General features: G+C 38.2%; 1 protein-coding gene across 16 annotated transcripts; it reads right to left on the reverse strand.

Annotated features, from left to right (window-relative positions):
• Positions 1-384: 384 nt before the first annotated feature.
• LOC113667037 (neogenin) lies at positions 385-21396 on the reverse strand. 16 transcript variants are annotated; one of them, XM_089198961.1, is made up of 19 exons: positions 21233-21370; positions 16852-16903; positions 12817-12917; positions 11869-11938; positions 11433-11517; positions 10626-11009; positions 9658-9918; positions 8784-9059; positions 7800-8084; positions 6383-6667; positions 5483-5797; positions 5225-5293; positions 4802-4870; positions 3987-4040; positions 3454-3585; positions 2786-2825; positions 2273-2333; positions 1649-1831; positions 385-1105 (listed from the first exon to the last, which is right to left on the reverse strand). In XM_089198961.1, exons 5-19 carry the CDS (start codon positions 11497-11499, stop codon positions 1040-1042), a joined length of 2547 nt encoding a protein of 848 aa, XP_089055087.1. In that variant the 5' UTR covers positions 11500-11517; positions 11869-11938; positions 12817-12917; positions 16852-16903; positions 21233-21370; the 3' UTR covers positions 385-1039. The 16 variants fall into 16 exon arrangements, with proteins under 16 accessions (XP_089055087.1, XP_089055093.1, XP_089055086.1 ...); XM_089198967.1 differs by lacking the exon at positions 11869-11938 and having other exon boundaries at positions 4802-4867; XM_089198960.1 differs by lacking the exon at positions 11869-11938 and having other exon boundaries at positions 11433-11519.
• Between the last annotated feature and the right edge of the window lie 2301 nt (positions 21397-23697).

The raw sequence follows: 23697 nt of genomic DNA on the forward strand, positions 1-23697 counted from the left end.
TGCAAATTTACAACACAATACACTAGCATACTCTTGATTACAGCTTTAGTTTCAGAAACTTGTAAGCAGCTAAAATCTGCGCAAAGATTTTCAGGATGTTGATGAAGGGATGGAAAACCTTTAAGGAGATGGAACTGACTCTCACAGAAAATAACACATTCCCGAACTTTGATTCCTTTTACTTTCAAATGCAAATGTTACTTATCCGTAACCTGAACAAAATAAACTAAGAAACTTTATATCTCCCCAGAAAAACATAAATCTTAGATAAGGTCTTCTGTCAAGTAACAGATCAAAGATGACGTCAAAATGCTGCTAATGATGACGTCACCTATGCGTGTGTCCTCCAATAGATCATTTGTAAAAACAATTAAAACGCGTGTATAATCGTGGATAGACACAATTTTTATTGCACCTTTTGCTTAAAAACTATAGTACAACATATCATTTATAACATAGAATTAAAACATCAAATAGCGCGAGTTCGATTTGAAATCACATGTACAATTTTATACCAAACTTGCACAACACTAAGTTCAATCGCCACTAGCTTTAATACGACCATGTTAAAGTCCTGGTGTTAATTTCCCTACAATTTTAATGTTTAACTTTGAAAAACCTACAAATCTGATTTTTTTAACTTTCTAGTTTTCCAATCTAATTCACAACGAAAAAAAGAAAAAAAAGCTAGTGTGATTCCTGAGTGAATCACACGGCTGAAAGCTAATCAGATTGCCCACGAAGGAGTATGTTACAATGCTCAAGTTCAAGAACTAAAAAGTCGTCTAATTTTGCAGTTTCACAGCTATTTACCACTAATTTGTTTTCTTTACGTCAAAAAACAACCAATAAATTTCCTCATTATGTTTAGTAAATTGTACTAAATTGTAATTAATGTTGATTATGAAAAGATTGGTGCTGACTTGAAGTAAAATGTACTGTTTAAGAAAAGTCGACAAGGAATACTGGAATTTCATTCAGAGCACGTTTCATTGCTGCATCAGATCATCATCCGAAGAGCCTGGATTAGCCTTTGTCTTCATTTAAGCGCCATTTGGAAGTTCTCAAAGGGTTTTACATCATCTTTCGTCAGATCGATGGAGTCCTGGAAAATAAAAAGAAAAGAAACTCTTCGCTCAAGAGGGCGCTGATTCATCTTTACTCTCAGCTTAATGTGACGTGTTGGCGATATTGGTGGGCCTAATGATTTTTCTTCAAGTCCAGGATCGCTTGAGAAGCGAAGTCTGAGTTTTGTCCGATTAAAAATTAAAAAAAATATATATATATATACATACATGCATACATGCACCCATACACGCATACATACATACATACATATATATATATGAAAAGTTCTGTCTGACGAGCACTTAGGCGCGAAACTCTGAGTCACATAGAATCGATGCGTCCTCTTTAATTCTTTAACTTACGTATACTTAGCTCTGCTTCCACAGCATTGAGCACTTTATGCCAAGGTAGACTCTAACCCCACATTCATTTATTTATATATATATATATATATATATATATATATATATATATATATATATAATTGAAGCTCAATAAGTCGCGCAGTTTAAGTGATAGTCTTTTTTTTCCGGTGATTGATTTTTTAGTCGATATAACTTGATTCTATGCTGCATCTAACCTGTTTTGAGCCAGGACTGTCTGGTTTCTCGTAAGTCTGATCACACGTCCCAATGCTTCCTGGGATCTGTTGGTGATCTGTCACAGGGTTCCCATTGTCTATGACACTTTCGTCCTCCATGCAGTGACCATGATTACGATGCCCTTCTAAATCTTCTATTAAAGTCTCGTAGTGTTTGGAAATCTGGAATGGAATTAGGTAATTAATACCGTTTACCTTCAATTCAGCCTTAAAAAAAATGGCTTTGAAATACTTCACAAGATCGCATTAACTTTCATCAACGGAGTCATATAAACACCACAGTATGGCGCGGCTAAATTTTTGGTCCATAACACAGGGGTGTAGCCAGGATTTTTCAGAAGGAGGGGGGGGGGCATACTGTGTCACACAGAGGGTACTCCACCCTGTGTTTTACTTAATGTGACAAAGAAAGGCTAACAAAGGGGAAGGGGGGGCACGGGCACGGGCACCCCAGGACCCCCCTTGCTACGCCCTTGTAACATCGCTGATTAAGACACGTGTTTTGCGAGTTGGAGACTAACTCCACTTCATTCGAGACAATTATTAAGCCATAGCAAACTATTCGTAGGGTGAAAGACCTATAAGAATACTAGAAATAGTTACCCTTCTTTCCTTCAGTTTTTCCATTTTACTCAGCGAGAATGCATTGCCTTGCTCACAATCTCTATAGAAATAAACAGAGAGAGAAAGAGGTAAACGGTCGATCATGATGATTTGAAGACGAAGAACGGGATGAGAACGTGGAAGATGAAAAAAAAACCCGAAAAGGCGATACTCTTACTCACGAGAATGCATGGCGTGTGCAAAGCTCTGGAAAAAGAACAACGCAGCGAAGCGTCGCAGATTAAACACAAGAAAAATTGTATACTTACATCTTAAAATCTGTCACTCAAGTAATTCGAGGGGAAAACATACCATTGCTTTGATTATGTTTCATGTAAGAAAGCCTCGGTAATATTGGCTGAAGTGAAACCATTAGTGAAACGCAATTTGTGCCTCGGTCAAGCGAATGTATTATTTATTGGAAGGAGGACAAAATGTTTTCGAGAATACTATTGAATAAAACGGTCTATTTCAGACCAATGGAGATCTGGTTGTCGTGGTTGGCATACTTACCCGTCAAAATCTGTCACTTTCAGACCGCGGCAGCGAGTGACTGAAAAGCAATTGATTATTCAAGCTGTTATTTACTAATATTTAGCTGTTCATAACTAGTGATGTCATTGGAGAACATACATTGTTCTTTTTTGATATGAGACACAACAGCAAAGCCTTAGAATTTAATTATTCGTCACAACAAAATACACTGACATAGATAATTTTTAACTACTCGTCATTACGACCAAAGTTTTTAAAAATTTGTAAGCAACTCTAATCTACGCAAAGATTTCAATGTTGGTTTTCACTACTGTTTAATAGATAGAAACAAACCTTCGCGCTGTATGATTACTTTGGTTTCAGTCTCACGATAACTTTTCAAAATGTACTATCTAACAATTATTAACCGAATTGGAAGTAAGTATCCACTGCTTTCACCGACATTGTAGCAAATAATGGTTTTAGTATATGCCGCATAGAAACCAAAAAAAAAATGTTTATCTATGTCAATATAACAAAAATGGTCGGAAATTAAATTGTTAGCACGCGATTTTGTCCCTTCGGCTGCTCGGAATAGAATAGTACTTACTGGTCTCATCCGAACCAGCCAATCACTGCGCGCGAAAGAACACTATTCACCTGCCGTGTGGTATATGCTAAAATCGAAACCAAAAAGATCCACTTACTCTTTTTAGATGCTTTCCAGGACAGGAAAAAAATTATAGGCACTGCGAATGCCAGCAAGATAATCCACAGTGGAAGAAGGTAAGCAAACGTATCCTTTTCGCTTTTTCTCTCGGCGCTAGATCCTTTTAATTCTTAATGAGAAAGGTAGAAAAAATGCGTTCGTAGACATTAATTAAAGAAAAAAGGAATCTTCGTTAAAACATTTCAAATTCATTTCAAACAGAGATAAACACTAGATAATAATTACAGCAACTGTCGCCCTCTGTAAGGGAAATAGTCTGAGGAAAAGAGAGCATCCAGGTCGGAATTATAATGTAAGATCCGTCTAAAAAGCAAACGATAGATGCTCAAATCGCCAGATAGGAACAGAGAACGTGCACTCAAGTGACCGCTCAGTACACCGTTACAAAAACTGATAACACATTTATAGACATAAATCTATTTAGTTTTTTTTAAATTTCTGTATCGTAATAAACAACGGTTCCCGAAAAATTTCTAGACCTTATAGACATTAAAAGGGTGAAATGTATACCTTGTGTTATTACAGGTAACTCCGTCTGAGATACTACAGTGCTGCTTGACAATTCTATAAGATAGTTACAGATTATTGTGTCTTAGAACGGGCACGGATGGCTCTGATAACTGAATTAGGTCAGATCACTTTTCTTGATAATGAAAAAGAGAAAAGAGTCAAACTTTAAAGAAACTGAAGTTCCCTCTCTATTTCCAAATCAAATTTGTCATTCTCTTTACAGTCAACTATACAATTCTAATAATGATAGTTTAGAGATGTCAGTATTGGATCGACTAATAATTCCCAAATTGATATTTTTCTTTACACTCATCACATATCTGGTTGATATTTTATTGATATTTTGAGGACAAATTCTGTCTTGGTCACTCATAGGAGTTAAAGGGTTTACTCAACATTTTTGTCGGAGACTGGGATGGGAAGGGTGGCTGGTTCCCGGATATATGATTATCGTTTCATCAACTGTCACTAAAAGAAAATTTTCTATCAATTAACGAGGTCTGCATTCGACTAATTGAACCGTAGTACGTGACCTTAATCTACAGTTTTCTACATCAATAGGTCAGTGACGAGAAATATCGCCTCTCCATGCATGTGGATGAAAGCAAGGGCATTACAAGGCTCCTCCTTCCCCCCCCCCCCCCCCCCCCTCCCGATTCACTCTAGCAATTCTTCAGTTTCCGGACAGGTGGCCATTTTTCTTTTGAGTTAAGAAAGTGAATTGGTGCTTTGTCTTCTTTGTCACGTTTTTGTTTCACACGGCTTAGAAGGCTTCATGACTTAAAAGGCAAGATCGGCAGTATTTGAGTCCCTACCTTCTGAAGGGAAGTACGTAGTGTGTCGTAAAGTGACGGTAGCACTGGACTCTGTCGTCGTACTTTCTTCTGAAAAAGTGAGATTTGATTTAAAAAAAGATTAAGATTTGATTAAAAAAATTTTTCTATCAATTAAGGAGGTCTGCACTCGACTTATTGGACTGTAGTACATGAGCTTGTTAATCTACAGTTTCCACATCATTAAGCGATGAGAAATATTGCTTCTCCATGTGGATGAAAAGCAAGGGCATCAAAAGGCTCCCCCCCCCCCCCCTTCACTCTAGCAATTCTTCAGGTTTTCGGACGGGTGGCCAATTTTTCTTTTAAGTTACGAAAGTGACCTGGTGCTCTGTCTTCTTTGCCACATTTTCATTTCACACGGCTTCATGAGACTGGCAAGATTGGCAGTATTTGAGTCCCTACCTTCTGAAGGGGAATACGTAGTGTGCGATAAAGTGGCGGCAGTACTGGACTCTGTTGTCGTGCTTTCTTCTGAAAAAGTAAGATTTGATCAACGTGAACACAATTTTTGAGCTTTAGATGGTTTCTTGACTAGCGCAGCTCTCTGAGGTTGAAGACGTCACGTAAGTCTTTGATATGCGGTATTAACTTAAGCCACCTTACTTAATAATAAATGAATCAATAACGTTATACATGCCTTTATCAACAAGTATCAGTTACCTTCAGGTTCTTTCGTAGTGCTAAATTGTCTCTCCATCAGAGACAACCCTAAACTCTCGCCATACTTGTTCCAAGCTGATATGGCCACCGAGTAGTTTCGGTCCCAATCTAGATCCAAAGCGTAACTCATTTCTGTAGTATTCAAGGAACTCAAATGTTCCTTGTGCGATGAGCCATTTGCCGCGGTTATTATTACCCAGAGATGCACGATATAAATCTTTATCGGGCTTTCACCATTGTATGGTGTCCTCCAATGCAGTAAACAGCGTTTACCAGCAACACTGATGTTTGATATAAAAGGTGTGTCTGGTGGCCCTGGCATATCGAGGACAAATAGAGAGAAAACCAATCTTAACGAAGGAACTCGACCTATGAAGTATTATGGTAAAAAGGTATGTAGCATAGCTTGTGCGTTTTCTAAGTCGGATGATTAGAGGATCGTCAAATGCTAAGCACTCTGGATGAAAATTAGACTCATGATCTTCTGGGATCCTCCATTTAAGGTCTAACTTTCTGGACCGTTTTTGATTGATTTACTCAAATGGAAACAAACTTGGCTCCACTTAATTATCAACATGCAGAAACAAGTGCCCATTCACTTCAAAAAGAACACTATCGCATTTAGTTGCTATCAGTTTCAGGAAGAGTGCAGCTGCTCTAGGACGGTAGCTATCCATTTTGTTTTCTTTCCCTAATTGCTATGATTATTCTAAGAGTCAGTGTAATTCAGGCAAAAACGGATGAATAAAGCAACTGATCCAGTTAAACACGATCTACGGTGCTGTTATTGATTTTTATCGTTTATTTGCTTTGTCGACGAGCCACTCCCGCCGACTTTTTTTTACCAAAAATATAATTTTTTTTTTTAATCCGTTACTTTTGTATGACAATTTGTTGTACCTGGTAGAAGAGTTGTTGCGCTGGTGTTTGCAAACTGTCCGTAGCCAGCTTCGTTTCTTGCCTGTATGAATACAATGTACGTCTTGTTTCTTCTTAAGTTTTCAATAAGTAGTGATGTACTTCTTATTCCGGTATATTCATTTTCTTGTCTGTGTGTGATACTATCTATAACCTTTATTCTGTAATCCAGTATTTCAATTTTGCTGTCCTCAATTGATGAGTGCCAAGTTATGTTTAACGCAAGAACTTCGGATATCGCTTTTATATCGGGTGGGTTTGGCGGGTCTGCAAAAGAAATATCGGTTTGTTATCAGCAGTTCAGATAGGTGTTAAGATTGTTCAACAAGCTCAGTAATCAATCCGACACTACTGACTTGTTCAGTTGACTTTTCAGTTGAATGCGACACAGCTGGAACCGACTCTTCTAACTGCCTGGATGTTTATACTGTATGCTCTGGAAACAGATTATCTCATCGGCTGACCGACCGATCGAATGGCAGACTTAGTAGTCGACCGAGCGATCGTTTGCCATGACCGACTGAGCGATAACTTAACTTACTGGATAGCTGAATAACGGAATAACTATATTGAATGATCACCGGTTTGACCTTCAGAACTTACCACATTATGACATCTCTCTGGCTTTTTTCTGTCTGTCTGTTTAAACTCTCTATCTTACTACGAAAGACTGACTTAAGTAATGATTACGTTCAACTAAACGATTAACTGACTGAATGACAGACCAACTGACTGACTGACTGACTGACTGACTTACTCACTGACTGACTGACTGACTTATTAACTGACTGATAGACCGACTGACTGACTGACTGACCGACTGACTGACTGACTGACTGACTGAATGACAGACCAACTGACTGACTGACTGACTTACTCACTGACTGACTGACTGACTGACTGACTGACTTACTCACTGACTGACTGACTGACTGACTTACTTACTGACTGACTGACTGACTGACTTACTTACTTACTTACTTACTTACTTACTGTCTAACTGACTGACTGACTGACTGGCTGACCGACTGATTGATGACTGACTGATTGGCTGACTGGCTGACTGACTAGTGAATAGAGGCGGTAAGTTTCTGCAGAAGCCGTGTGGTGCTGCGTTTATCGCTCTGTCGAAGGGCTAACGCACGAAACATCAGCTTTGAAACTCTTTACGGTGGCCAATTTACATTATAAACTCAGTTGATGAAACCAAAATTATTTTGACTGGCTGGCTAACTGACTGACACTATGAATGACTCATAATTATCGGCTGGCTGACTCACTGGAAGGCTGGCTGGCTCTCTCTCTCTCTTGATTGACTAACTGACGCACTAGCTGTTTATGTGAACTGCTGTCACAGGCAATGACAAGCTGTTTAATTAACGAAATTTGTATTCCTTACCTGCCTCAAGCGTTCTAACAGTGCCATTTGCGGACTCACCATAACCAACAATATTTCTTGCTTGTAAGAAAACGATATAAGATCTGTTTTGTTTCAGATTTTGAAAGCTGAAGAACGTTTGTTTAATTCCATGATGCTGCTGTATCATTCGGTAGTTTTCCTCAAGTATTGTAATTTTGTAGTCACATATACCACCATCAGTGTCGTCTTGTGGTGCATCCCATGACACATTGACGGACAGCACGTCTGAGGTAAATTTGTTTATTACGGGCGGCCCCGGTGAGTCTAAAAAAATGTTTAATAGTAAAATTGATTTCATGACAGATAGAAGTTAACAATCATGTACCTTAGGTGAAGCAGAGCAATTTTCAAATGCCTTCCGAAAGAAATCACTGATTTTGAAGGATCGTCTCTGGTTTTATTGCACCGCGTTTTCTGACTGGGGTCGTAAACGCCCTCCCCCTCTCAGCCAATCAGATCAGCGGCCAAGCTTAAAGCCAATAACACACACCTACGTTAGATTCTTATTGACGCTTTCATTGTCAGCATTAGCTGCTTCTTACTGACACTTTCATGTCAGAATTAGCTGTAATGATCATTTTGGTTTATGATATTCAGTCGAAAAGCACTCTTGAGGATCATGGAAGTCCAACAAAACTGGCAAGAGATAAACCCTGCTCTAATTCTTTCTTTTAAGGCCTTATCATGAGGCCAAACCATCAGAAATAAGAGCCTCAAACTCTTTGGAATGCTAAGGAATCCTTCAGGATGTTTGAACGATTTGCTCTCTTAGTCCTGTATTGCAGCAGTGTTGGCAATGCGAAGAAACGATGATATTTTATTAGAAACTTACAGGAAGTAGATTAGGTAAATTCCAAAACGTAGCGCCGGTAAACTTGAAATTAATATAAAATGTATTTTGGAGACTTTCAGCAGTGACGGAAATAGAAACAGCTAAAAGTAAATAATAGTGTTAACACTTACAGAGGCGCTCCACTGTAATATTATACACCATTGACCCTTTCTCGTTTTCAGCTTTACACGAGTACAAACCAAAGTCGCCCATAGTCTTTGGAATCAGCCTTAGTGTACTCATGTCATGCATGAAGTTAACCCCAGCTAAGATTGGTTGACCATGTTTAAACCAGGTAAAATTTGCAGACGGATTAGCATCCACTGCACACTTTAAGGTTGTCGTGTGGTTAATCCAGGATTTTATGAGAGGATCTGTAGTTGCTGTCTTGTTAATGTAAGGTTTATCTGAAATAAGAATTTGTTTCAGAAACAAAAAATGGTACAATGCTTGGACGGGGTGGGGGATAGACCTATTTTGTTGATAGAGATATCCTATCTCGGCTCCCTATGATGGTTTTGGAGTATCCCACAATGCATTGTTATTATTGACCGCCACTTTTCTACTTCTTACGAGGGTGAGGAGGAGGTCCCAGGTAACTCAAACCAGACTCCCAAGAGTCCAATGTGAAGAAGTTTATCGGCTTTGCGAATATTAAAATGTAGTTAGAGCTCATGGTATCATCAGAAACATCGGGAAAATTTTCAGCTGCATGCATCAAATGTAACAGCAAGTAATGAAAGTTTCGATGGGGGTCTACGTGCCGTGAAGTTTCTCGTGAAAATGTAATTCTCTTAATTTACATGAAATTGCTCTACCACGTCTTTTTCAATCTTTTAAAGTTAGCAAAAGCGCAAAGCACGTGATATGCCTGCTTTAATCCTCTTTCCTGTTTCTATGACTCACGGGTACATACTTAAATCTTAACTCTGTGAGGGATTTGAACAAGCTGATATGAGTATTGAATGTACTTCTGAGAAAAGGAGTTAATTTCAGTTAACTTACATCGTACGACCCTAACTTGAACGCTGTAACTCGTGGAGCCAGCTTGGTTCGCGGCTGTGCAGACATAAGTTCCAGCATCTCGCAATTCTATTCTTGGAATTTGAAGCGTAGGCGTTGAGGTGCCATTTTGTAGCGTTTTACCATCCTTAACCCATAGGACACTTGGGGTAGGGTCGCCTCTTGCGTCACAATGTAGAGTGACGTTAACTCCTTCTTCAACATCAATAGTCTTGTTGGATCGATCGGTTATGGTCGGTGGAACTGAAACAAATTTAAGCGAGGGAATAGCAAAAAATGGTCGGTTTTATCATTTACTTTAGAACGTCACGTAATATTTTTACTTCAACTCCGCTCCACTCACGAGAAAAGAGTACGAAATATCGAGATAGAATAAAAGGGGTAGGTTTCTAAAGAAATTGTGTATTACAATGATGATTTGGGTTTATCATATAAACTGCTATGATATAAAGGAAGTCCAGCCTTGATAAAAGCCGTAACAACACACGTGAAAAAAATACGATAATTTTTCACGTGTGTTTGAAGCCGCGGCCAATCAGCTGAGACACATCACTCGCCTTTCGCGCCACGATTATGGCTGCTAAAACACTGAAAAATTCGTATCGCTTACAGACAGTGACGTTCAAAGTTTCCTAGAAATGGAAGAAAACCAAAATATGAAAGGAAAAAACCGAGTTACGAACTCAGTGGCTTTAGTAATGTCGTTTAGTTTCTCGCGGCTGAAAACAAAAATCGACCATTGGAAAATATCTCGAAGAGAAATTCCATATCTACGCGCACCCATGTAATATTCTCTATTTATAGACTGAGTCCATAAAGCGTATCAGCCACCGAAAACAGTTTCTAAAACTGACGTTTTGAGTGTTAGCCACTCGTCAGAGTGAAGGATAAAACCAAGTTATCTGGTTGAAATTTAACACCGAAAAATAATTGAGAATGCTCATACTCACTGAGAACGGCCAGTTTTATGGGACCACTCCTGTAATCACTCCCAGACACATACGCTGTACAACCGTAAGTGCGAGTTTCATCTGATTTTGTAACATTCTTGAAGATGAAATCAAACAGACCGCCATGTTGACTGATATTTCCGGCCCAGCTCAATCTAGATTTGAATGAGTTGTCGTGTTTTGGGTTTTTCTCTACTGATCCGCTTTTCCAAATGGTGATGTAATTATCCAGGATCCGGTCGTTTTTATCCGTTTCCCCCCATACGATTTTTTCGAAATCATTCCAGTCAGCCAAGTTTCCAAAACTGAAATCCCACGAAAATATGGCACTGGATCCCAAACCTGCAGACACGGTACTAGGAGGCTCCTTTGTAAATTTTGTTTCTAAAAGAGAGAGGTGTCTTTTTAGTTTCTAGCACGGACAAAGCAGCAGTTACAAGATAGTAAACTGCGAACGTTTTAAGCTATGTAAATTTTCTTTTCTCACAAATGACTTCGCCTTTACGGAGACCTTATTGAAACTTATGAGAAGGGGGAGAAAGGCGCACATAAAACGATGGGGATGGGGCCGGAAGGGAACAAGGTCCTCTTTTTCTTTATCCCTCCCCTCCCCTCCCCTACTTCAAACCCTTTTCCCCAGAAAGAAGATTTTATGGATTCATCTGGTTGTTTTTTTTTTTAATTTCGGACAAGTCTCTTTAAATGCTGACTAGATAGACTGAAATCGTTTTAAAATACCTCGTCGAATTTATCAGAGAAAGCCAAGTACATTAAATCATATAGTTTTGTTCAACTCGAGAAACTTACGGCTGACAGTGAGTCTGAAACACAGGAAACAGAATGTAAATACTGCGGCTACTGCAACAGACGACATCACTTTCGGAATTAGAGTCTGTAAAGAAGAAAATAGATAGTGTGAGAATTTATCTTGACCATTGACGATCCAAAGCAAACTTCGAAGCCTTGCCAGCTCAAAGCATTCATGCTTTGACAGCCCTTCGTGCTGTGGGTAACGAACTATTCAATACCGACACCGCTATGATATCTATCGAAGTTTAAAAAAAAAAACATTCCATCTCTCTAGACTGTCAAACTTTTGTAACAATTGCCATGGCAAGTGAGTATGAGTCAGGACACATGTCACTTGACATGCCAAGTTACTGTAAACAAGATTTTAGCAGAGTCGTGGGCTCAGAATTTTATCGTCTATAGTGTAGTATCAAAATTTATAAATAGCACGTACGTTTTAAAATTAGTAATTTGCAAGTCTATTGCTCGGTGGTGAATCCAAAACTGCAAGGATTCCTGTAGAACTATATCATAATTCAGACAATACTCAGTTAGACGTATGTAACTTATAGACAATACTGTAAGTTGAATACAAAGACCTCAAGACCTGGTTGAAAAGCAAATACGTGATCCTAGATGACGAAAAACGAAGTAGCTTACCGTCTTTTAAAACAGTCTTAAACTTTGAAACCGAGTTGGTTAGTCAGGTTCAGTTTTGATTGAGTCATTTTGCACATACCTCTTCTCATATAGAGTAACAATAAGTAATCAAAGTCCGCTCTCAGAGCCTTCTCAAGTGCATGCGTACGTAAAAATTCACGGTGTCGTGCAAACAGTAAAGTGCTTCTTTGCTATCTTTAATGCAGGCATTTAAAAGATAAGCTTATGCACACTTAGGATGAGATGTTCTTTCCGCAAGATACCTCGTTCTTTTGTCACGTAAACTAAATAAAATTGTAGCTTTTGTGTAGAGTCCAAGGTATACGTGCCATCACGAAAGAGTCTTTTCTCTCGAGATTAGCGAAGTGAAGTGTCCAGTGATGTAAGCCCATTTAAGCCTCGAGGGCTGTCTGAAATCAACTGCACTGTATGCAACTGGAACAGGACCAGCCGATTATTAAAATAATGAGCCATCGATAGCATCTAATGCTGGATCATAGAGAAGTCTTCCAATTTACTATTCAGCAATGTCTTCACTGATGTATTGATCGATGGGACTCACTTGGCTATAAATGTTGTTCTCCTTAACTAGAAGGAATCTTAATTCTAAAATTACAGATCTTAATTCTAACACTATAGATCTTAATTCTAACATTACTTACAGGAAAGAGAAAAGACCTGAGAATTACGGGAATTAATTAATTTTAGGTACTCCGCGGTCTATTGTGGTAGTCTAAATTACCTGAAAGATCGGCTTTGATCAAATTCAGCAAACGTAACTTTTGACCTATTCTTCAAGAGCAAGCACGTGAAGCCAAGATGATGTTTCGAACAAAGTAGTTACTGCAAGAGAAAAGGAACTTATCCTGAGATCTTGCGAATTAAACTACTTTACGCATTACTGTTAAACGGATCGCTCCTCAAACAAGTTGGTGCGTTTGCACAAGACACTTGAAATAACTACGTCATTCCGTTTTGATTGAAAACACAGAGGTTTCAAATTATTTTAACGGGATTGAAATAGAATTTATAACTGCAAGCAAAGCACAAGTTCCTTTGTATACCAATGCTATAAATCATTCGGTGACTAAACAAATGTTTTGTTGGATCGTACCCCACGCCATGTGCTCGCTTAAGTTTTAAACATTCATCTCTCTAAAGCGCTTAGCTGAAATTATACTCTCTACTCTTTTAATTGATTTTAAATTTGTATTCCAGCACGCAATTCTTTACCATGGTAGTAATACTAACTAAGAGAGAACCTCTCCTCTGAAAGTCATTTGGAAACCAAAGCAAGCACCACTGCTAAAATAATGTGTTAATAGGACTGACTGAATTTCAACTTGCACCTTATTCTTGGTCTCGCGAATAAAACTGTTGTCACGCAAAAAGGGCGCAAACGTAATTTCAGCGTCGGAGGTGGATCGAAATCCATCCAGAGAATCCATCTAGATAATTCGCAAGACTGGTAATTATTGTTGATGAGTTCGTGATGAGAGTTGCACGAATGCCATAATATGATTAGGACCGGCGAGTTGTGAATTTTTCTTTCCTTTGTTTTTTGTTTTTTTTTTTATAAAAAACTGTGAAGCTCACAGCAAACATGCAAGTTCAAGTGCTTGATCATCTTAGTCAAACAAACTTAAATTCCATTTGCGCAGCGTGAATAGGGAACGTATTTGATTTTCTGCTAGTTTACAAAATCTCTACATTAGGATAGCCACATAAGTTGAGAGAAACCAGAAAAAATAGATACATGTAGCATGTCTATACATGTGTCTTAATTCACATTTTCCGACGTAGATTAGATAACAGAGTATGTAATCAAGTGTGTATTTATATGAGTAATACAACAGCTGCACTTTAAATCTGATGGTCGACGAAGAGCTGTTAATCAAAACTTCAGTAAAATTGTATTTAAAAACTATATTTTCCGTCAAATTTGCAATATACATGTTTAACAGTTTCGGATGTCAGTCTTTCTCTTATTCAATACTATTGAAATGCGAATTTTCAGTGGAGATATGCAGCAAATTTCTATCGAATTGAGGATTATCCGAGTGGTACTATTCCTGATAAAACATGAAATAAAAGTTGATACGCTATGATCGTTGTTCTCACTGAAGAAAATAATATTTTCACTACAGCTTAACCAGTGTTCGTTACGACGAAGATCATTCTTATCTTCATTTATCTATCCGCATTTAATTTCGAACGAATGATATTCATATATCACAGTCGTTCATTCGCCGCTTACGTGTTAATTACGAAAGAACTTAATGGCTTATTAGCCCAGTTGGTAGAGCGCTGCATCGGTATCGCAGAGGTCATGAGTTCAACTCCTGTACAAACCTATCATTTTTTTGGGAGGCTTTAATTTCACTACTGCTAAAGTAGTGTTCATTACTGCAAAGATCATTCTTACCTTCAAAATTAACTGTGGAGGCCGAATATAAAAGCTTCAATACAACACGTGTCCTTCATAACGATCCCTTATGTATCAAAGCCCTGGCACAACAAACAGCAAATAGAACGTTGCGTGCATTGTAAGCCCAAAGGTAGAGACAAAGGGCATAGAATTAACCTATAGACAGCGACACTATGGCACCTCGAGTCTGTTGATGCAATTTGAAAAACCAGGATGTGAAAAAACCTTTGTATAGCGAAGCTTCACCACAAAAATATTGTGTACGACCCAAGTGATATTCTAAACACTCAGTTGTATATGGGAAAGTGTCTGAACCCCGTTTGTAACTGAACTAACAAATTTTGCCGGCCTGTCCCACGCACTTCGTTTGATATCAAGCCAAGTTTCACTGTGAATAATTTTGTTCAACTCTTTGCTCAGTAATGGGCTTGCTGCTCAAAATTGATTTACAGTAATTTTGCATGACCTAGAAACATTTTTGTTCACAGGCAGCGTTAAACTAAGTACTGCAGTTGCCAGAAGTCCATCTGCGACCACCCATTGTGCGTTGTAAGCGGCTGAGACCACCTTAAATACTAAGAAATTTGCTGAGGACCCATCACAGTTCAAGTCAAAACTCTCCAATCGTAGAGTTTATGCTTAGCACAAATATTGGGCACTTCTATCGATTCTTATTCAAATCATTATCATCGTCATTGTGCGTTGCCAACCAACCTCCCATAGTCACAAGGGCTTCGTATTTAGGGTTTCCACTTAATGCAAAACTTTTGCTTTGTTTTGTCTATTTGAAACTCTTCGAGATTAATCGGCGCAGGTTTTCTGAACTAACGGACAAATTTTTGATCTGCTGACAATTTTTTAAGTCTGGCCACTGTCATCCTCTGTTGCGTCGCGCAACAGTTGTTGCCGGAGTGATAAACAGTAAGAGCGCAGATTCCAGAAACCTTAACCGGCCGGGAAACGAAAAATCAGAATTCTGGATCAGATAAAAGACCTCCATGAGGACTGAAAGCGATGAAAAGAGAAATATCGCAACATACCTCTTTAAAATATTTCAGGATACTTCCTCGTTACAACACCTATAACCGATACCGAGATAAAAAGTTGACCCTTATTCTTAAGACGCTAAAAGTCACTCGGCAGACGGCTTCAGCGAGCTTTGGATCTTTTTGTTACGTAAAAAAAGGGTTCAGAGGTTACAAGCGAAGAAAGCAAAATATCTCATGAGCAAAAAAGTGAAAAAAGCTACTTTCTCATTGAGCTTGCGTGGAGTTCTCAAATGAACCGTGGTTGATAATTAGAAGTGTAGTTGCTCTTCTCAGTTAGGCTTGCAATTAACATTACCGTCAGCTTGAATTTTAACCCCGATAGAGAGAAAACGTCGGATTATTTCTATGGACATTGAATAAACCGCTGGAAAGAATGTAAATTTTTCCCTTAACATTTTTTTGCGAATAAAGAAAAGGAAAGAAAAACAAACGCAACAAAGCGGCTTAAGTCGATCCACGAACAGAAAATAAACATAATATCCTAAAATAAAAATAAACATAATATCCTAAAATAAAAATAAACAAAGATAACGTACTCACAGCTAAAACTCACTTTGCTGACAGCTTTTAAATTTCTGAAACGCGGTATCTAGTGACAAAAGTTCGCGAAAAAATCTTTTCCCATTTAGTTTTAAAAAGAAAGTCTTTGATCACTTCACGAAAAAACCTCAGCTGCTGATTTTCAGTTACACCCAAGCAATTCTGAGTAAGCCTTTTATGCATATATAACAAAGCGTACTCTGTATTGTACTTTGGCCGTTCCATAAACGCTCGGGAAGGAGAGTTTGACGCTGACTTAACGTCACAAAGCCATTAAAGTTTTTAAAAAGTTTTTAACGCTCATGTTACCAAAACTTTTAAAACTCTTTAACTCGATCCGATCATGATCTTGTCAACTGCCTTCCACCTCAGCAGCATTTTTAACATTGAGAAGCTAAAAAATTTCACTCGTCTTTCAACAAGAGCAAAATTTTCAGCGTCATCTAATTGTCACTATTGGCGGAGCAGAGAGGAGACCGGTTATGCAATCCCATCTATCGCGCACGAAGAAATCTTCTTGGGATTCAAACACTAACAACGTTCAAAACTAAAGAATGGGTCTCTTCGTACCATTCTTCATGTCTATGTCCATTACCTTTGCGCCGCAACACACGAAGTCGAGGCTTACTTGACGCCATCGCATTAAGTCGAGGCTAACTTAGTAAGCGTAAATGAAGTCCAGGCTTATTCGGCACAATCCAAGAGACTATAAACAATTCATAATCTCTTGGTGCAAAAACCTTGTTAAGTCAAAACTTACCGGAGGCGGAAGAAGTCGAGCCCAACAAAACGGCTTCCTGGTCAACTTTCTTCTGAAAGCAATTCAAAAAATGAACAAGTTACCAAACAACTTTAATTTCCTTGTTGCACTTTTCTATTTGCCTTCACTTTTCTTTTCGGTTTTTAAAAACCAGGCTCACATCAAGCCGTCAGCTTTCACTACGGGATTTGGCGCCCAGGGCGGTATGATTAATATCACTTACTAACTTCGTTTTCTCGGTCTGTACTGTAAGTTATGGAACTAGCTTTTTTCGCACGGACTTATGGCCCAAGCGCGAAGCGAAGTTCCATGACTAACAGAAAGGACCAAGAGAAAGGGGTTATTAAGATATTTATTTTATCCCAGGTTTCAAATGGAGGGAGAAGATTTAAAATCAAACAAAATTTTAATTTAGCGTGCGGCACAGTGAAATACGGCCCGCTCAATTGACCAATCATAGCACACGTGTCCCGATTGTGCTTGGCAACTTTTGATCAACTTTTGACGTTTGGAGTAAAATTTTGCGGTTCTAGCAACCTCGCGCAATTTTTGCCTCTCTGAGCAACGTTTGAGCAAACTATAGGTTTAGAGCACATATCAAGCACAGGAAAGTCAACAATTTCGTAGAAAACTTCAATTTATGCAAATTTCTTGATTGATTATCAACGTTTTGAACATAAATGAACCAAGTGCTATGTTCTTTGTGACTTATTTCATTGATCCAATTATTCGAAGTACATTTAGCTGGTTGTAAAAAGTTGCAAAATTTTTCTCTAGTTTTTCTGCAATGTGATTTTTTTAAACAAGCCTTGAAATTTGATTAGTTATTGTGTTTAAGTAAAATTGTCTCATAATCTGGGAATAAGATGCAATTTAGAGCATAACATGGTGTGATTTGTGAATACATCGCACCAGTGAGCCAATCAGATTGCAAGGATCACAAGTGATTTCAAAATGGATTTAATAAAGTTGTCGCGTGTCGATCCTCATCTCTTGTGTAATGGGTGACTTAATGTTATGAATAAGGAAGGAGAAGCCGCATTATCAGCCAGTTGTGGGTGCTAAGAACATCAACCATGTCTGCTCTGGTGCGGAAAAAAAACAATACTCGATTAGAAATATTAAACCTCGAAGCAAGTAATACGAGGTACTGTGGAACCTTGATCTGACGAAGTGTCAAGGGACTGGGAAATTGGTTTGTTATCGAGGGTTTGTTATTACGAAAACCTTGATTTGACAAATTTGCGGAAAAAGATCCGAAATGTTCGTCATATCGGAGGATAGGATAGTTGTTATTTAGTTTTATTTGATTTTATTTGATTTTTGTGGTGCGACGTCGCGCTAATCAGCATTTTGGGATTGGAACGATTACTGTAAATAACATTTGTGCTTTAATGTCTGTATGACGCTACAGCACACTGTACAGGATGTACATTGCTACAGCACCTTGTTTTTAAAGAGCAGAGGACAAATTTCAATAGAAGTAGCTGGCAAACGGAGAAAAAAAAGGCATTGGACTGTGAATTCCTGCCTCCTATACCTTTACCACAAGAAGCCTTCAAAAGAGACAAAGAGGATAAAGCGGATCTGTAGATGTGTCGATAGTGTCAGCGTCGGCATATATAATGAGCTGTTAACCGTAAAATTGTTCTACTGTTGTAGAATTGAAGGATTTTGAATCTTGTTGGTCTATTTCGCATTTGTCTTCTGTCACTTGTTAATATTTGCTCGTTATATCAAGGTATGTTATACGTTTGGGTTTCTGGATTGTGTTCGTTATAATGAGGATTTTGTTATATCGAGGTTCTGTCTGTTCTAACTTCCGGGCCGAAGATTATTGTTCGTCCTACTGAGTATTTCGTTTCATAGAGGCTCTAATGTAACTGAGTAACTCTAGCAGCAAATAACATATCAGCAAAAGTCAAAGTTGACCCGTTATCGGCCTTCGCAGAAGAATTTTCGTTTCACTTTTATTAATGCTTGTAAACAAACTTCTAAGCATATTTGTAAACATCAGAAAATGGAATGAAACAAGTGTATACAAATAAAAGCCGATACGGACCGACAGTTTTACCAAAACGCGATCAATGATATGATCCCCAGATGCGAAGAGCCTGGCGCTTGTTCCGACTACTGCAGTTAAGTAAGATCACATTTTAGGGGTTTATTTTGAAATACCTAGCCTAAATATATCATATTCTTTGTTTCGAATTCTTCTCAGTCTTGTGATCCTTTAGCTATTTGTTTTCAATCTTTGCTCGTATTTGCTGCAATTGGAATATGCATGAAACCGAGAAGCAACATTTTCAGATGATGGCTTGTATCACGTTAAAGACAATTGTGTACATCGCACAAAACCTGAACGACTTGAAAAATCATGAACTAGCTCCAATGACACGTAACTGAATCTTCTATTGAACACTTTCCAGAATCTTTGTTTAGTTTGCGTCTACTTAAAAAAAAACATATATTCTTCACAGCCTACCGCGCGTGTTCCTAGTCTTAATTACTTAAGTAGCTCAGAGATGTTGAAGCACTTTCATGGTATATTCTGTGGTTTCTGGTGAATACGTGTGATATGCCACCGCCTTAGGGTAAGCTTGTGAAATACGAATAAACAAGGCCTTGCCTTAAAGACGGTCAAATTACTGGCTGGACGATCGATAAAATATGGAAATAGAGTTACATCATTGCGCTCTGTCATTAAAAGGAAAGGTTGGTTGATTTCAGTTTAATGGTCTTCTTGTTCGCTTTTTTCAGAAAAATTAGAGGTCGACAGCACGCTGAAGGAGACTAGGTTAAACGCATTGATGTGTAATTTCGGCTGTGATTACTCAATCAACTAAATACATGATTACAAAACAGTTTAAAAGTGCGATGACAAAAGTAAAACTAAGAGAAACTTTGAAGAACCAACTGAGGAATTAATAGTGAAGTTTTAGGGAAATACAACGGATTGCATGCAGGTAAGCTGGATAAAGTTCACTGCAGCTTAAGTATTACAATTGTTGCTATCGTTTTTATTAATATCATTATTACTACTATAGCATAAAAGAGTGTCTTCTCCGTTCGGAAAAGACATCGTTTTTGTTCCGTGATTGTGATTCTGTAATTCTACTACATGAAAACAGTCTGAAAATACTGTGATGTAATTTCTCTGGGCTACTACTACTACTATATTACTTGCTGTAGCTGTACAAATGTTCACATTTCCGAAGAGAAAGGTTTTTTTTCCTCTGTTACATCGACAGAATCTCAATTAATAAGACACTGATTGATGTGCTGAGCCTTATCTCTGATCATTATCTCTGATCATTTTTCCGTTTTAATTTCCGGTATTCACTGTTTTAAGAGGATTCTGATCACCGCAAAAAAGTAGTACTGTTTACCTTACGATCATAGTTATTTTATGCTCACGATATTTTAAAGATTGTTTCCTTTTCTGTGGACGTCGGAGTTGTCAGCACTCCAATGGAATGTAGACATACGATGATAAACAACGTCGAATGGAAAATAAAAGATATTACTAAGGTATCATTAATTTGAGATATTCTTAATCTTTTTTTAATGACAGGCAAATCAAATCTACATGAATTATCTATTGCAACACTTTGCTGCAAAAATTAGTTTTCCGGTTCTAAGTGCCCCGACAAAAAAGAACATTGTTCTTCGAAGGGCTGACTTCAGTCCGTGGAGTCTTGAAGTACAACAGATTCATTGTAAGACAGGGTCATAGCGGGAAAATGAGAAATCTTTGGAAAAGTTTCTGTTGCAAAGATTTCTAGATTAGATATAAATAAGGTTTACTGACATGAGGGGTGAGTAAAGCCGTGGGTCTCCCAGAAGGAATGCGGTTTCCATCACAACTGTGACGTGAGAGTTGATTGATCACAGCATTGTTCAGACCAAATTTATTTAATCACAAATCATCTGAAAGAATCCTAACTTCTTTATCCAACTGGAAACTAGGAGACGCGCGCTATCTCACAAGTCACTAAATAATACTTCGCCAAAACGAGAAATCACCAATCTGAAACATCCTTCTTATTCCAAGCCAATTTTTCTGTTTCCTTAAAGATTCTCTGTTATCTCGCTAACTCCAGCTGCGATCTTGAGGAAAAAACCAGGCTTTATTTCCCAAAAGAACATATTTCGCCAACCTTGAACAAAGCAGAAACGCCCTAAACTAAGAGACGCGCGCCATCTTACAAGCTACCAAATAATACTTGACTAAAACGAGAAATTGTCAATCTAAAACAAACCATTTCTTCCAAGCCAAATTTCCTGTTTCCCTAAAGATTCTCTGTTATTTCGCCAACTCTTACTGCGATCTTGAGGAGAAAATCAGGTTTTATTTCCCAAAACAACATATTTCGCTTACCTTGAATAAAGCAGAAACGCCTTAAGTATTTTTGGTCAGTTAATGAACCGCTCTTCTATTTCCAAGCTCAAATGGCTAAGGGAAAGTATGTTACGTGTCGTTGTCGCATGTATGTTCTCATTGTGGGAGGCACTGGAGGATGGGCTGGAGGTTTGTATTACGACAATAAGAACCCGTTTGACGGGTTTTTTTTGGCATTGTTTTGACGCGGATGCAACCCTTTCTGTGATTGGTGGAATTAAGTTTATCCAATACATTGTCAAGCTTGGTGATCAATCATTTTCATTTTCCTATTTTAGTCCTTTTTTTTATACGTTTTAACCATAGAAGAAAAGAGGCTTATCAGAACTACAGCATAAAATTACCCTTCCAACAACCAAAACCTAATCAAACAAAGTTATTACTCATTTTATGGATTCCCGCACGCCCTCAATGTAGTTTTCGGCTTTGATAGGTCTTTTCCTTAAGACTGAAAAGTTTTACTGCGCACGTATGTTTATTCTTGAAGAGTTTGAATTAAATCCTTAAAAAACTGCACTTTTGTTGTCTTCATTGTTTGAAGGAGGATAAAGATACTTGAGCTTGTTTACTCATGCTGTGATCGGAAAAAGCTATGAGTCCATATTTTCTGCCGGCCGAGATATCAAAGAAGAGAAAACAAGATCAGCTGGATTTAACAACAATATGAGTGACTTGGCGTAGTCCTGAAAGGGACAAATGCTGATTCAACGGACTATTCATTGTTGACGCATACTTCCACAAAGCATTTACGGACAGTCACAGTAAAAGCAATTTCTCTCGGCCAGTTATCAATCTTTGAGTAAATTATCCTTTTTTTTTCCTCCATTTGTCAAAAGAAACATCTCAGATCCTCTTCAATTTCTCCACGTTCCGCTTTAGCAAAACCATTATGAACTGTGGACGTTCGTCAAAGTTCGGTGTGAAATTAATTGTATAGAAAGGCGTTCCACTGTGATACACATCTTTCATCGTGAACTTCGCTTGGGTCAGCCGTGAATAAAGTTACAGGAAAGCAAGGTCAAGGTTGCTTTTCCTGTTCTTAATTTGTTTTTTTTTGTTTTTTTTGTTTTTATCAAGAAAAAGCGTTCTGTGAAAGGTGGTTTTCCTACGGTACAAATACTTGGCATTCAAATAAATAGTTTGGAAGAATATCAAAAGTACTCGTTTTTGCTTCGCTTATTTTAATATTCGTGGAAGAGAAGAAAGACAACCTGGGGAACAATGACTTCTCGGAAGTCTGGGGATTGTGCCGCCAAGGCCTTGAGACCCCGACTCTGTTTGAGAAAAAAGAAAAAAACACTTCTCTTCCCTTTTTACGACAAAACTTGTATGGATTGTGGAATATCGACGTCTTAGAGAGCTACAAGCCGGTACTTAAAGTGGAATGCGGCGAAAAGTGTTTTTCATTAGTAAATTATTCCTAAACCTCTTATTGTAAATGTGTGGGTTTCCGGCCCTGCTGGAGATTTCACCGTAAAATCAGTCTCTCTTAAAACGAATTGAAAGTTAGAACTTTGATATTCATTGAAAGTTGCTTCTTGTTGACATCTGTGGAAAATGAAACAAGTTGTGAATGAGAAGAACAACAAGCGTGGCTATCACTAAAATTTGCATTGCTTGTGTACACCGTTGGACTGTGCAAGCGGAATTTCCAAGTGCCTTGGGTGCAATTCAAAACGGACTGGCTGATGAAAGCCCTTTCATAAATCACGCGATCTTGCGATAAAACAAACCGCAAATTGATCAAAGTTCACCGCAGAGAAAAATCCCCTAATGACGATGCACTTTACTCTCGATCCAATTATCAATTTCCCAATGATCGTCATCTAATTTGCATCGACTACTTTCGTCTTCATCTTCATGGCAATTTCTAGTTTTACATCACAGCCTATTCTTCTGATCAAGATCTGAATTCGTACTGTAGCGACTCAATTGTACAAAACGGTATTCTTTTCTCCCTGATAGCCAAGCAGCAATCATGATAACATCTTACTGAATCGTACAGACGGACTAAAGCCGTCACCTGGCGAGAAAAGAACGCTTAAAACGAGTACTTGTCAGACTCTGTCTGAAGAGAGCACTTATTTTTTAACATTGGCAAAGAAGTTTCACTAATCAAATTAAAGCAGAAGGTGGTGAGTGTGGTACACTAGGGATCAATGAGCGCATAAGAATCTTATCTTACCGCCGCAAAGAATTATAATTACTTTTTGTAGCTATGTTTATAATCATGGAAATATTTCCGGCAGCCTCCCAGCTAAATATATCATTTAATTTGCTCAGTATCATTCCAATTAATTTTTTCCCTCTATACATTCTTTCAAGCTTATTTACCAATTTTATTCAGTGCTTCCATAGTTTTATATTCCCCAACTTAATTTCTTTTCAAAATATAGATTTCTTGTAACTAGCAATTGGCGATATCAGATTTCAACAACAACCAC

This window comes from Pocillopora damicornis, chromosome 3, assembly GCF_964200805.1.
Source record: "Pocillopora damicornis chromosome 3, jaPocDami1.2, whole genome shotgun sequence".
Lineage (NCBI taxonomy): Eukaryota > Metazoa > Cnidaria > Anthozoa > Scleractinia > Pocilloporidae > Pocillopora > Pocillopora damicornis.